The 14834-nt window shown below is 33.6% G+C and overlaps 1 protein-coding gene across 1 annotated transcript in view; it reads right to left on the bottom strand.

Annotated features, from left to right (window-relative positions):
• The window catches only part of CSTF3 (cleavage stimulation factor subunit 3), a 65207-nt gene that overhangs the window by 6912 nt on the left and 43461 nt on the right, over nt 1-14834 (bottom strand). Inside the window, exons 4-16 of the mRNA XM_081064951.1 lie at nt 13996-14028; nt 13513-13610; nt 11986-12052; nt 11867-11901; nt 11655-11781; nt 10066-10143; nt 8839-9001; nt 6865-6974; nt 6386-6502; nt 6046-6120; nt 4315-4458; nt 3861-3963; nt 504-573 (exon numbers count right to left, since the gene is read on the bottom strand). Coding sequence (XP_080921077.1) covers nt 504-573; nt 3861-3963; nt 4315-4458; nt 6046-6120; nt 6386-6502; nt 6865-6974; nt 8839-9001; nt 10066-10143; nt 11655-11781; nt 11867-11901; nt 11986-12052; nt 13513-13610; nt 13996-14028 — 1220 coding nt within the window. The remainder of the gene's footprint in view (nt 1-503; nt 574-3860; nt 3964-4314; nt 4459-6045; nt 6121-6385; nt 6503-6864; nt 6975-8838; nt 9002-10065; nt 10144-11654; nt 11782-11866; nt 11902-11985; nt 12053-13512; nt 13611-13995; nt 14029-14834) is intronic.

The raw sequence follows: 14834 nt of genomic DNA, 5'->3' as shown, positions 1-14834 counted from the left end.
AAGGTGTAACTGGCTAAGCTGGAATTTGAGCCCAAGACTCCAGAGCCTTACTTACTATTTTCAGTGTATCACTATTCCATGTTGTTCCTGTTTGGTAAAACTGACAGTCCAATCCATAAATCAGGGATATAATGTGTCAAGCTTTCAATATGTAAAACTATGCTCTTGAGTAAAGGAGGTAAACATCTCAGAACACTTCTCTAATTTGTTCATATCAATTTCTAGGAATACAGTAAACTAGAAAGATATATTAAAATAGGCAATAATAAATTGCTAAGGCATCTCTCAAAACAATTCTAAACAGTATGCAAAAACTGAAAAAAAATTATCTTAAACAGGTATAAATATATTGCAGTCAGGCATCTGTAAGTTAAGCTTTGAGACAGAAGGGAAACTTCTCCTAAAACTTATACTCAAAACAAGAAATGTTCATCCCATAGATCACAATTTAAATATTAAAGCCGCCATTAGAACCTGACTGACACATTTTCACAATGGCTTACCCTGACTTCTCAGGAGGAAGGCTTCCAGATGTTAAAACTCGTTCAAACAAAACTCGGGTATTATTGTCCTCTAGGGTAATAGAAGAGTTTTTAAATATTAAAAAAATTCAGTTTTACAATTCATGTATTTGCACATGCATTATCTCATTTAATCCTCACAAAAATCCTATGCAGAAAGGTAACTATTATCACACCCAATTTTTATAGATGAGAAAACCTGAGGATCAAAAAGTTAAGTGAGCTATAACTAGAAGTCAGGTCTATAACTAGAAGTCAGTTTCGCCCTCCTTAGTTGAAATATTAAGCAATTTAGAACAGTGTGGTATCTGAACCAGGCATCCCATTTGCCTTTTAAAACTAATGAAAATTACATATCTGCTGCCATTATAAGTGTCAGATTATTGATATTTTTAAAATACATTGAATATGAAGGATGGCTAGCTCAAATTTAGATATAGTTGAGTTTACTATTTTGCAGCACCAAGATTACTGTCTATTTAAGTTTAAATTCTTGTAAGGTACGATAATATCCAGATTGGTAGGTAAAAATGCAAATGGAAAATGAATTAAGAATGCTCATGAGAGGTAAGTTAAAACTTAAGAGTCAAAAAAAAAATTAAAAAACAAAACAAAACAACAAAAAAAAACCCTTAAGAGTTTTCCTCTGTTACTTGAAATGGGAAAATGATACTTTTTTGCTAAACTCTAAGGGATCATTTAAAATTTAAAAATCCAGCAGTAAATTTACTACTAATAATTGACTTATATATTTAAATTGGGTGCATTTGTAGTATATAAACAATACCTCAATAAAGTTGTTTAAAAAAAAAAAATCCAGAGGCGACCAGTTGACTCAGTTGGTTTGAGTGCAGTGCTTATAACACCAACGTCACTGGTTCGATTCCCACATGGGCCAGTGAGCTGTGCCCTCCACAACTAGAGTGAAAATAGCGGCTTGATTTGGAGCGGAGCTGCTGGTGGGCAGCTGGTTGGCTCAGTTGGTTAGAGCACAGTGCTCATAACACCCAGGTTCCTGGTTCAATTCCCCCAATGGGCCAGTGAGCTGCACCCTCCACAACTAGACAGAAAACGACTTGACTTGGAGCTGACGGATCCTGGAAAAGCACACTATTCCCCAATATACACCCCCCCCTCAAAAAAAAATATCCAGCAGAATGGTTGGTTTTTATTGCCTCAGGGTAGTTACTCAGTTTTACGATATGTCCACATACAAAGTAAAAGCAAGAAAGAGATTAAAAATGTATTGAACGTATATTGAAGCAAAGAAGATGGCACCATATTCATGGTTTTCATCTTAAACTTAAAATATCGTACTTTAAAATGTGATAAGTAAATCTTACATTTTATTCTTTTTACTTTGTTTCAAACTTTGCTGTAAACACACTTTCATAACTTTCACACTTAAACATAACTTTCCACTGCTTGTTACATGCTGTATTCTCTGCTTGGAATAATGTACTTTCCTATATCTTTATCTGGCTAACTAATGCTCATCCTTCAAGACTCATCTCATGTCCCCTTCTCTATGACACCCTCTAGAACAATGCCGTCCAACAGGAATATAAGCCACATATGTAATTTAAGTTTTCTGCTAACCACATTTAAGAGTAAAAACCAGATGAAATTAACACCAATATATTTTATTTCACCCAAAGATCTAAGTCATTATCATTTCAACAAATAATCAATATGAAAAACTATTAAAGATATTTTTACATTCTTTTTTCATACTAACTCTGAGATCTAGTATATATTCCACACTTGTACCACATTTCATTTTGGCCTAGCGACATTTCGGGTGCTCAATATTCACTAGTCCACTGGTACCATAATTGCACAACACCACTCTAGAACTTTAATTATACTCTCCTCTCTGTGCTTCCAAAATACTTCATTTAGGGCTCTATTATAGTATTTAGCATTGTTTTTTCATGATTGCCACCATCATCATAAGTAGTTAATATTTACAGTATGCTTACCACATTCCATATATGTCAAACACATGCAAAAACTTACATAATCCTCTCTATAATCCTATGAGAGATACTCTTACTATCTGCCATTCTGCAGATGAGAAACCTGAAACAAGTTTATACACCTAACTCATGCTTCAAGTTTATACACAGAACTCACGCTGCAATTAAATACCAAATGATGATGTAATTATGTTTACACATCTGATTCTCCCATGAGAATGCTCTGAAAGGGAAGAATAGAGTTCTTTTCACCTTTGTATTCCCAGACCCTAGTAACCAGAAGGACTGAATAAATGATGGATAGACCGATCTAAGACACTGATTTGGAAGACAATAATGCCAACATCAGATATCATCCTCATTTTTAGAATAGCAAATATGCATACTAACTATTCTAAAAAATCAAGCAAAATAATTTAAAATTGGTGAGGAACATTAATTTCACACAAGAAAAATTTTTTTTTAATTAAATGCTCCACAGTCTCACTTTTTGGAGTTAAGTCGTTTTCCAGAGTGTAGAATCACTAAGCTGAAATACAAAACCATATTTAAATTTTATTCTTTTCTACTATTTAGGTATATGGAATTGCTATATTTTTCTGAAATATCATTAAAATCATTGATATATACCTGTCATATCTAATTCTATAATCATTTACATGGCACATAATTAATTGTATATTTCTTTCTTAAACCATTTTTATAACAGGTCATTTTTAATCAAGAAATTACATTTCCTGGACTATAGGTAACTAGACTAAATGAGATATATACACGTATATATGAATCCCTTAGCTCCGTGCCTGGTATAAGATAGAAACGCAAAAAAAGATGGCCATTATTATTATAACAGAATAGGGACATAAAAATAAAGATGCTAATAAACATAATCTTTGGTTTTGAAATCTCTTCCCAAGTAGCCTCAAAGCATTTTACTTTACTCTTTGGGCATCTCTGAGTTTTGGTGGTTAGAGGTTTCGTTTGTTTGTTTGTTTGTCCTGTCACCCCCAACCCCTAACCCCGAGCTGGAAACGAGAAAACACTTGCCCAGAGTCACCACAGATGAGCATGAACAACTCTGTCCCAACTCTAAATTTGCAGCTTTATCCTACTGCCGACGGGGCTTCGCTGATGATGCTTTAAAGATGCATCCATTCCGCAGAGTCAAAGGCATCTACCATGACTCGATAAATACAAATTCATGGTTGATGGGCCACAAATATTTCTTGAGTGCCCATTAAGTGCCTGGTTCTGGTGTGATGACATAATTCAAGAAGGAAAAAACCCAGCAACATAATTTCAGAGAATGATATTGATGGCTTAATATTAAGTAACCATAATAGATCTACAATCTACTTACCATTGAGGTGAGAAAGATAGTCAATATAGGCCAGAACATATTCTGGAATGTCTCCATATTTCTTTAGCCCCAGCTCAAAAATCTTAAAGGCAACAGATTTGTCCTAGAAGTAGAGAAAGTACTGATTTCCATGAAATGGCAACAAGATATTCAAAAGAATATTAAAACTAACACCTAAATACGACAAAGGTACATTAAAAATTAAAATGGAAATTAAAATCATGTTAAGTAAAAATTGCTGAGCTGAAAACCATTCAGAAATAGGGAGTTTAGTAAAGCATAAATTAGCAGGCAGTGGGGATTTGGATGATGTTCCATGTAACTGTACAGATACACTTAGACTTCCCTTATGATATGAGCAATTAAAGCTTAGTGATAGAAACTAGAACTACCTTTCTTTTAATCAATATATCTTAAATGAAGAAAATTATTGTAACTTATATTTCAGTACTACCTTACTACAGTAATACTCCATGAGTGCTGCAGTAACATAGACATGGTGTCGGGTTCTGGTATCTTCTCTTGCTTTTTTAAATATCATTCTTCCAGATTTGATACCTTCTGCTCTTCTTGCAAATTTCATATACTGGATATATACCTATGCAAGAAAAAAGCATTTGTTTTCTGTAAATTAGCAGAATTCAATCTCTGTAGCATCCAGCACAGGCTCACCTTATTCCTATAGTAATAGGTTTTCTGTATAAGAAAGCAATCTCGACTACCCAAGAAATCAAAAGTAATATTATAGATATTGCACTATTTAAATCCACAAGCAAATCTGTTCCGGTATTAAAGATGTATGTAAATTAATTGTAAAGAACTGATATAATTCACCTACCACAAAATTCACCCTTTAAAGCATACACTTAATTAAAAGGCTTTTTAGTAATATTGACAAGGTTGTGCAATTATCAACCCTATTTAATTCCAGATCGTGCAAATTAAATTTTAAGGAGGGAATAAGAGTGCAACTGTGGGAAAACACTCCATTAATATTCATTATCCAATACCTAGAAAACTCAAGTTTTGATCTAATACAAATATGTTTAGCAATGTATGTTTAACTTCACATTTTTTTGGTTTATTGCTTTAAAAGTCCACTACTCTATTTTTCAGAGACCATACAATGTAACTTTATTGGTAACTATTTATGAGCCATTTTATACTCAGCATCTATGGAGTGCTCAACACATGAAGAGTATGAAGTATTTGTTGTATGAACAAACATCTCTGGATGAGAACTAGGGTGATTATGAGCAGGGTCCTGATTTGCACAATTTTGATGATGTCAAACTATGTTGCCCAATTTTGACCAATGGATAGATAAGTGAATGAACTATGAGTTCCTTGAGGAAAGGAACTTTATCTAATATGTCATTATACTGTTGGATTATAGCATAGTGCATAGCACAGAGTGGTTTGCTAAATGAATTTAAGAATGATTAATAAATGCCAGCAATTAGAGCAGTGGAATGCCAATATAAACAAGCAAAAAGGCAGTACAGCTGGAGCTGACTTGAGGGAGAGGGTCTAGCGCTCCATGCATGGGCCTATCCCCTTCCCCTCCCACTGAAGAGCTCCACTGCAGTTTTAGAGAAACTCGGGGCTTTGAAAAGCACTATTACAGAGCAGAATTCAGGAGAAAGAATTCCTATTCAATCTCTCCACAATTCCTATTCAATCTCTCCACAAAATGTTGGTTTCTCCTGCCTCTATTTATTTAAAAATAAATAGATAAAAAATAATAAAATAATAAATAATAAAAAATAATTAAAAAATAGATAAAAATAAAAATCTATTAGGCAACAATTATGTGGCATAAATGACCACACCATGATCACAGGAAAGTGTTAGATAGAGAAAGCCCCACTGTAGCTGTTACATACAGCTGCGTTAAAAAAAAAAAAAAAAATGATCGAGCAGAGAACAGATCAGTAATTGCCAGGGGCTGGGAGAGAGGAAGGGTTCACTACAAAGGGGTCACGTGAGAGAAATTTGGAGAGTCATCGAAGTGTTTTCTATCTTAACTGATGGTGGTCCCATGACTCAGTGTTACTGGTCTACACAATAAAGATTCATAGAACGACACAATAAAAACAGATAATTTTACTGTACATAAATAATTCTTTTTGTTTTTGTTAAAGCAGATTGCAAAGGTGGAAAGGAGATCGGTAAAGTTACTCACCAAGGTGGGGTCAATATCCTCAATTGCCAGGAGTCTGTTATATATACTGTGAACTTTCTCATACTTCATGCGACTCTAAGGTGGTAGAGAAGAAGTGGATATAAATATATACTCTAAACAAACAGGATTTGAGCTCTGAGGAATCCAGTGTCTACCCGCCCAATGGCACCTGTTTTGGGCATAAATATATAATGACCGAGCTGAGGGCTAATAAGTGTTCATTTTGCATCATCTCTGTCTACCAAAAGCAATATGCTTGGCAAAGAGGCAGCCAGAAAGAAAATTCAGTCTTGCAGTAAAAAAATCCAATTATAAGAAAGTTCTAAATACTTTTACTCACCTCTTCATAATCTGCATATGCAAAATAAAGAAGCATATTCTTCTTTAATAAAGTGCTTATGGCTCTTTCATATATATTAGCAGCTTCATCACTAAATAATTTGGCATTATTCATATCCTAGGAGAAAAAAAAAGTAAAGCTCACTCTCAATAATTTTAATATAGCTGAAACAGAACAAAATACACACTCATTATATACACACATATGGACACATATGCATTTCTGAATTCTAAAAATATTCCAAAGACTTCTTCTATTATTTTAACAGAAGAATCATAAAGTACTCTAAATGATTCATCACTTTAATGCATTAAAAAACTACCATTATACTTTAATTCTGACTAAAGAAGTCTAATCATACAGTTTCGCTAAGACTCATTGATAAAAACTTCTCAACATTTACTCTTTACTACCAAACGTCGGTGTAATATTTTTAGCACATTTACCATAACCATGAAAAGACCAAAGGGAATACTCACCCCCTTCTCTGCGAGCAGTTTACTTGACTGCTCAAGATACTGGGCAGCTTCATACCAAATATCAGGGTGATGGCCCAGCACAAGTAGGCACTGTTCATAAGCAAACATAACTAAGGGAAGACAGTCACAACATTCAATTAAAATAAATATTATTTATGAAACTATCAATACAAGCATCACAACCAAATTATTAGGCTAAGACAGGGCACTCAATAATAAATGACAATTAGAAATAAAAAGCTTTAGTGATTTCTGGCACCATCATCCACCCAAGCCCCATCCATACATCATTTATTAACTTAATATTTGTTGAGCAACAATATGCGAGGAATGTGAAAGACACTGTGAATACTCTAGTGAATAAGACTTCCTATACTCAAGAAGTCTGCAGTACATTGAAAAGAGCAACATTAAGAGAGCAATTATAAAAAGTAATAAGTATTGTGATGAGGAAAGTACAGCGTACTCTTGAAACTTACAGCAGCAGGACTTAACATAGTTTAGGGACTCAAGAAAGGCTTCACTAAGGAATTGACATCTAAAGCGAAACCTGAAGAAGGGATAGAAGCTGGTCAGATGAGAGAGTAAATGGAATGCAAGAAGAACAAGAGTAGATACAAAAATGGTGTAGGCAAAAAACAAAACAAAACAAATAAAACGAAACAAAATAAAACCCCATTATTTGCAAAGGCCAACAGGTAAGAGAGAAAGGCAAGACTGAGGGACTTTTGAAAGGTCCAAATTCTAGTTCTGGCAGTGGCAGAGTAGTTTGTATAGGATTAACTCTCCTGAAAATAACATTCATAAGCTAAAAAAAAAAAAAAAAAAAAGCAACTATTTAAAGGCACTGGAGAATGACCAAAAGAAACAGAAACCAGAGAAGACAGAGCTCTTAAAAAATCAGAACCACATTGGGTGAGATCAATATTTAACATGGACTTTCCCCTCAAGGGCATACAGTTCTGGGATAACTAGTACTCAAATCAAATGCTGAAGTCTTACTGGCTTGAGATAAGTAATATAGATTTCTGGGCTATGAGAGCAGCTGGAAATTAAGGGGGAAAATCCCCTAGAAGAGACAGCCACAGAAAGTGGAGCCTGAAAATCATTAGCTGATCCCCAGAATATACATAGATAGGAAAGAATACAAAGAACCCAAGCAGAAAGCAAAGCTGGAAGTCTGAAAGAGCTGAATAAGGTATCTCACCAGCTGCCCACTGTAATGGAGACCAAGTTTGGAATTTGAGTTCCATCAAGTTAGAGGGTGTGGCTAAACACTCTGTCCTTCCCATTTTGTTTTAGGAGTACAGACCATGTCCCAAGACTAAGAGATTTACTCTAAGATTAAGGGCAAAACTAAAACAACTTAGCAGTGTAAAACCAAGCCATCAAAAGGTCTAAGGTGATCTGCCAGTTATTTAACTCCCTGCTAAAATAAAACTCAACATTCTTTAGAGGAAGATAACAAAATCCAGTCTTTACACTGTATCACTGTACATCTGTATAAGAAAAATTTTAATATTTATACTGTGACAAAACAGGAAAATGTTACTCATAGTCAAGAAAAAAGAAACCAACCCCACGATGGCTCAGATGTTGGAATTAGCAGACGACAATTTTATAACTACTGTTATAAATATGTTCAAGTATATAAAGAAAAAGATGGTAATCGACATGGAATTGCAACAGAGAAAAAAGGAACTGTAAAAAATACAAAAAGTTCTAGAATGGAAATTTATAGAACTGAAAAGTAAAATATCTGAAATGAAGAATTCACTAGATGGGCTTAACATTGGGTTGGATATGATAAAACAAAGGTCAGTGAACCTGGAGATAGAGCTATAGAAATTACTGAATCTGAAGAACATAGGAGAGAAAAAGATGGGGTAAAGAACAATCTTGGTAACCTATGGGATAATATCAAGTGGCCTAACATACATGTAACTGGAGTTCCAGGAGGGTTAGTCTTATTACCTCTTTTTGTTATAAGAGTCTGATCTTCTGTACGAAGAGGGTTGCTCTTTTCCCACTGTATGTATTTCTTCCACATGTCCACCTGCTGAGCTTCTTGCGGAGTATTCTGAGGAGGCACTGAGGGTGCATTGCGGTCCAAACCTTTCATCACTGTCTCATATTCCTAGACAAACATTTAGAATTCTGTGGTGAGCATAGGAACAACTCAGATATACAGGATGGAGTTGATCAGTTTGGAATACTTTGTTCAAATGCCTATTGCTTCCAAATACCGCTTTGTTAACATAATGTAAAAACTGTTTAAGAGCAGGGAGAAAGATAACAGACGATTACCTACTCAAGAACAGGTTATCAAGACTGGGTGACTAGAGTACCCCTGGGCCCTCTCTATCGGTGATCTAGGAGGTCACTCTCTAGGACAGAGGAGTTGACATATCAACAAGACAGATGATCCGGTGGCATCATTACTGCCATCTTCAGAGAAACCATCTGTCTTTTAAAATTTCAATAGTTTGTATTACTAGGCTATTTTCCTAACTTTTCACAGTGTCAATGAATAAAGAGGTATGCACACAAGACAAAAATCTGTTTTTGAGAACTCTGTTATTAGATCACAGCATTCAGATATGTATGAGCAAATAGGAGGGAAAATAAGTACTTCATAATTCTAGTTAGAATAGAACCTTGCCCCTATGACCTGTTTTAATATTTAAAAAAAATAATTTCTTCCAAACTTGATTTATTTTTTTTTCTTTTCAGTTTTTTTTTTATTAGTTTCAGGTGTACAAGAAAAGGTAATACTTAGACGTTTATCATTTATATCCCTCACACTGTGAACCCCCTTCCCCCCATCCATTATCCCTCCGACCTCACACCGAGCCATCACATTATATATATAAAATTATAGTTGGCATTCATTAATGTTTAGCTTCTGGTGTACAATGCCATGGTCAGGCATCCACATTATCTCTGAGGTGGTCTCCCAAATAGGACGCATGCCCATCGGATACCCAACAAAATCTTCAAACTTGATTTATTTTATTTTGTCCTTTAACATGTCTGTAAAGAGGTATTTCACTTCAACAATATCATCTTCTCATACAATGTAATTGTCATTAGTTAAGATTGCTAATAACTGAAAATATTGAGTAATTACAGAGAAAGCTCTTCTGCAAACATCATACTCATAACAATCATTAAAATAAATGGCCTGATAGAATTTCATACCTTTGCTACACGCCTAGCATTCATGTAATCTCTACTCCGATCTTCGATCATTTTTTTAGCTAAATGAATATTGATACCCTAATAAAAAACAGAGGCAAAGTTATATTATCTTTAAATTTAGTATATTTTTTATTAGCACAATACAGTTAATTTATTCATTTACTAAGTTACTTTAAATATAAATCCTTTACTTTAAAAGATTGTTTTGGTTAGTAAAACAAAGGTTCAATCACATTATATGCTTCAGAGATCAAGGAAGATGTGCTTATGTCTGTTACAAACTGGCAGTGTATTTCCATATATCAGGAATTTCTAAAGATAGGGAATAATTTGAAAAGTATCAATTATTTCATATAAAATTCTACTAATAAATAATAATGTTCAGATTCATCTGGGTGAAAAGCCATGATTTAGCTCTAAAAGCCCTTTTTTAACTAGGTCTGCATAACTTGAAAAATTAGCGTCAGCAAGGAGACAAACATTATCACTCATGTCTAGCAGTTCTCAAAGAGTGGGATTCCTCATCCCCAAGACCCTTTTGGGGGTGACAGGATGGTCCATGAGATCAAAACAATTTTCATATAGTACTAAGACATTATTTGCCTGACTTACAAATATACTTGGAATTTTTCAGAAGCTAGATGATGTTCAGTATCATAGCAGATGGAATTTAGAAGCAGATATGAAAATCTAGCTGTCCTCTATTAACCCAGATACTAAAGAAATTTGCAAAAATAAAAAACAATGCCACTCTTCTCACTAAATTTTTTCTTGTTTTGGCAAATAGTTTGTTTTAATGCTATTTATGTTAAAATGTAAGGCATTTACTATTGTAAACTTCAAATGAATTTTTAAAAATCTTAAAATTTCTCAGTTTTAACTCCAACATGTTAAATTTGATATATAAAACCCTTATTAAAAGTTCTTTGTGGTTTTCAATAATTTTTAAAATCTGACGACCAAAAGTTTTGAGAACCACTGTTCATGCCTATGAGGGAACGGTTTCAATATTCTACTTAGTTCTTCTAAATCACAGTACATATGAGGAATTTTCTTTTAATGGTAGAGCTTATTTAGCATGTATATTTACTTATTAGCTCACTTGGTTAAAGCACATACCAATGAGACAAAAATCTTGGATTGCAGCTTCACATCTCACAAATGCAAGCCAATAATCTTATCACTGTAACTAGGTGATGGAGATGTATTGCAACTGATTATTACTACTGAAAAGCAATTCTAAAAAGCTATCATTTCATAAGAGATCAATGGCAATGCGTGTATATGATTGTGTGGGTATGGTTTGGCACTGAATAAAAATGGTTTTATAAGAATTATATATAAAAAAAAAGAATTATAATTCTCCCAGAGTATTCTCTGAAAAATAACCAACAGCTATATGAGACGCTCAAAACCTTGCAAAAACATTAGGAATGGTTCTTTTATTACAATCAATTTAAAAACATACATGTGTAGCACTGATATCCAGCTACCTAGCTACCTGATGCAAGAAAGGCTAAAATCCACAAATCTACAACGCATAAAAGTAAAAATGGCTTTGTTATAATAACCATTCTGGTCCAATTTACCTCTTCATACTTGTTATAGTCTCTCCAGAGTTGTTCAATGTTGATCATTGGGTTAACACAACCCCGTTGATAAACCCTTCGAACAGCTGTTATTCTCTGATTTTCTGCATAAGATCCAACAGCTTCCCTGGTGTTGGATAAGACATGCCATCAATTATATTATAGCTAAACCAACTGTGCACACTGAAAACACAACCTATAAAAATACTTACACGCCTTTTAAGAAATTGATGTAATCCACCCAAATCTAAGAAATAAAATAAAGTGTTAGTATCTTTCTTGATATTTTCAAAATTTTTTAGTGTATATATTAAAAAATTTTTAACTCTACCTGATAAGACATAATTTCCATTCCAATTTTATCCAGTGCAAAGTCATATGCTTGAGCCATTTTTTCTCTGAAATAAATGTGAAAGATGTTTTTTTAAATTGTATTTATTAAAATGTATCTATAACTAAAACAATCATGACATCTGATCATATGATCAGAATAGCATTTAAACCTTTTGTGTATATAAACAAAAATGTAAAGACATCTTTGAAAGAATATAAAGTAATTCTTTTGTGATTAGCTTGTCAATGTCATCAATGTATATACGGTATTTTGCCATGTATAATATGCTCCCTTATAAGGTGCACCCACATTATTGGCCCAAACTTTCAAGGGAAAAATCTTCCACTTTAATTTTTTAATTCAAATTTTTATTTGTTTACATTTACGTACTTGTTTTTTGTATTATAAAGGAATTTTAGCAGTTTTTAACATATTATGGTACAAGAGATTTTATGCAAAAATAATTACAAAACACAAGAACAAATATGAAGTACAAGAAACTTTATGTACTGGTAACAAATTTACAATATTTACGCATCATAGAAGGCCAAGAACTATTCATTGTTGTACATTTGTCATAAATTCAACAAAACCAATTATTGTGTTCCAGAGTATCATTTTGTATATGAATATCATTATTGATTTCTAGAGGTACACTTTTAACTTATAAGCATAAATAAAAGAATTTAAAACATTTATATAGATGCGGAATTAGTACTACCCATGTATAATGTGCATCCTTATTTTTCCCTCAAAAATTTGGGCAAAAAAGTGCACATTGTACACAGCAAAATATGGTACTTTCTTTTCTTTACCTACTGTTTGTTAGCTTATCAACAATAAGGCCCAGGTTTTACTTATCTTTAAATCCTTTAAACTGCCTAATCTTATATATAGCAGAGCAATATGTGGAAATATCTGGTTTAAGGAGGTTAAGTTACATCTGAAGATATATCAGCTCTAAAGTAAAATTCAGAGAAAAAGAACTTCCTCTTCACCATAAGACAATAAAGGATAATGAGGAAAAGAAAAAATTCTAGTTATAGAAATAACTAGCCTGCTTGTTATATACACAAATAGTATTTGAGAAGTTCCATTATTTAGATTCAGCAAACATAGACGGGTGGGTGTAAGTCATAGCGGGGAGATCAGCTACAATAGAGTTGTCAAAGGTGCCCTGGAATACTTGAGTAGCACATAGCATCGTAACCTGCCAAGGGTAGTGCCATGCCGAGTGATATGCTTCTTATTAAGTTTGACAAGCCTGTCAACTAAGTGATTCCGTGTGGCAAATGTTCAGTGTTTCAATCATAGAAGAGGGGCTTGGATGATTCAATTCTACAGAATAAGACTAACGCCAGTGGCTCTTTTGAAGTACTTTTTCCAAGATTACTGACTTCTCAGAGAATTCCAACTTTTCAAATCCTTAAGTCTCTTTCCATAGAGTTCAGAGAAGGTGTGAGTTACTGTGGGATTGACTGTGCCTGGGGATGACTTGCATTTTAAGATCCTGATTTAACTTACTTGTAACTTGGAAGTTTGCCCTTGGTTTCTCGGACATATGAAAGATAACACTTCCATAAATCAATGTGCAAAACCTTCATAAGGCATCTCTGAAATAGCTATAAATAAAAAGAAAATATTATCAGAATGCACAGGTTAAATTTCACGTGTACATGGGTGAAATGGAACACTAAAAAAACAAATTCAGCTCCTTTCATGAATTTATCCTCTTGCAAATAAATGGCAAATAACAACTTCCTATTTTTAGATAGTCAAAATCATTCTGATGATTTTGGTCAGTAGAATATAATCACTTTCTTTTCCAAGATTTTTATTATGACTATTTTCAAGCATACAAAACAGTTGAATAACTACAATGAACTCCTACATAAATCACGACATAGGCTCAATAATTATTAACATTTTCCTATATTTGCCTTACATTGGGTAAGTCCTAAGTTAAGCGTCAGCATAAAATTCAAAGTATACTTTAATAGGACTCACCTTTTCAACCTTGTCATAATTTTTAGCTTTAATCTGAAGAGAAATAGAAAAACATAGCATTATTTTTTCTAGAATACTACCTCAATTTTTTGACTAATCTTGCAAACTCATCTTTATACTTTATTAATTCTACCTTTCAAAAATAGCAAATAGAAGTTTGAACCCAAGATGAATATATGCATTGTAAGTAAGCCTTATGTAAATCGATCCTATATGAATAGATTTTCAAACACTCATTTTTGTGAATTTAAGATTTTGTAGAATAGTCAACAAGATGAATACAGATATACAAGGCATAGTAGGGCAGAAAAAAATTTGTTAATTTGGACTATACATAAATTGTAGTCACCCAGGCAAACTACTGTATTCTAGGCACTGGGGCTACCAGTGAAGAAAACATGCATAGTCTATCCAAGTTCTCATAGAGCTTACAATTTTATGGAGAAAATAAGTGCCAAGATGGTGGACGTACAGAATGCTATGGGAGCATTTAGGCGGAGCATAAAACATAGACTTAAGGAGTTGCAAAAGGTTTCCCGAATAAAGATGTTAAGGATGAAGTGTTATACTGGTAAAGAAAGGGAGGAGTTATTCCAGGCAGGAAAAATAGTATGTGCAAAGACAAAAGTTAATTATTACATTTCCTTTTTTTGAATATTTTCATTAGATGGTAAGTAGGATTAGGTGCTCAATTGTGATATATCAGCGAATATTTGTTTCGCCTTGATAGGTGAATAATTTGGCTTGTGGTCCTTTTCTCTCAGTAATATATATAAATTTGTTGTTTTCTGGCTTCAGATGCTGCAGATAACTCTGATGAGTCTTTTGCTGAAAACTTG

The sequence above is a fragment of the Rhinolophus hipposideros genome, assembly GCF_964194185.1.
Source record: "Rhinolophus hipposideros genome assembly, chromosome: 10".
NCBI lineage: Eukaryota > Metazoa > Chordata > Mammalia > Chiroptera > Rhinolophidae > Rhinolophus > Rhinolophus hipposideros.
The sequence above is the reverse complement of the archived record's forward strand: the minus strand, read 5'-3'. Positions and strand labels throughout refer to the sequence as shown.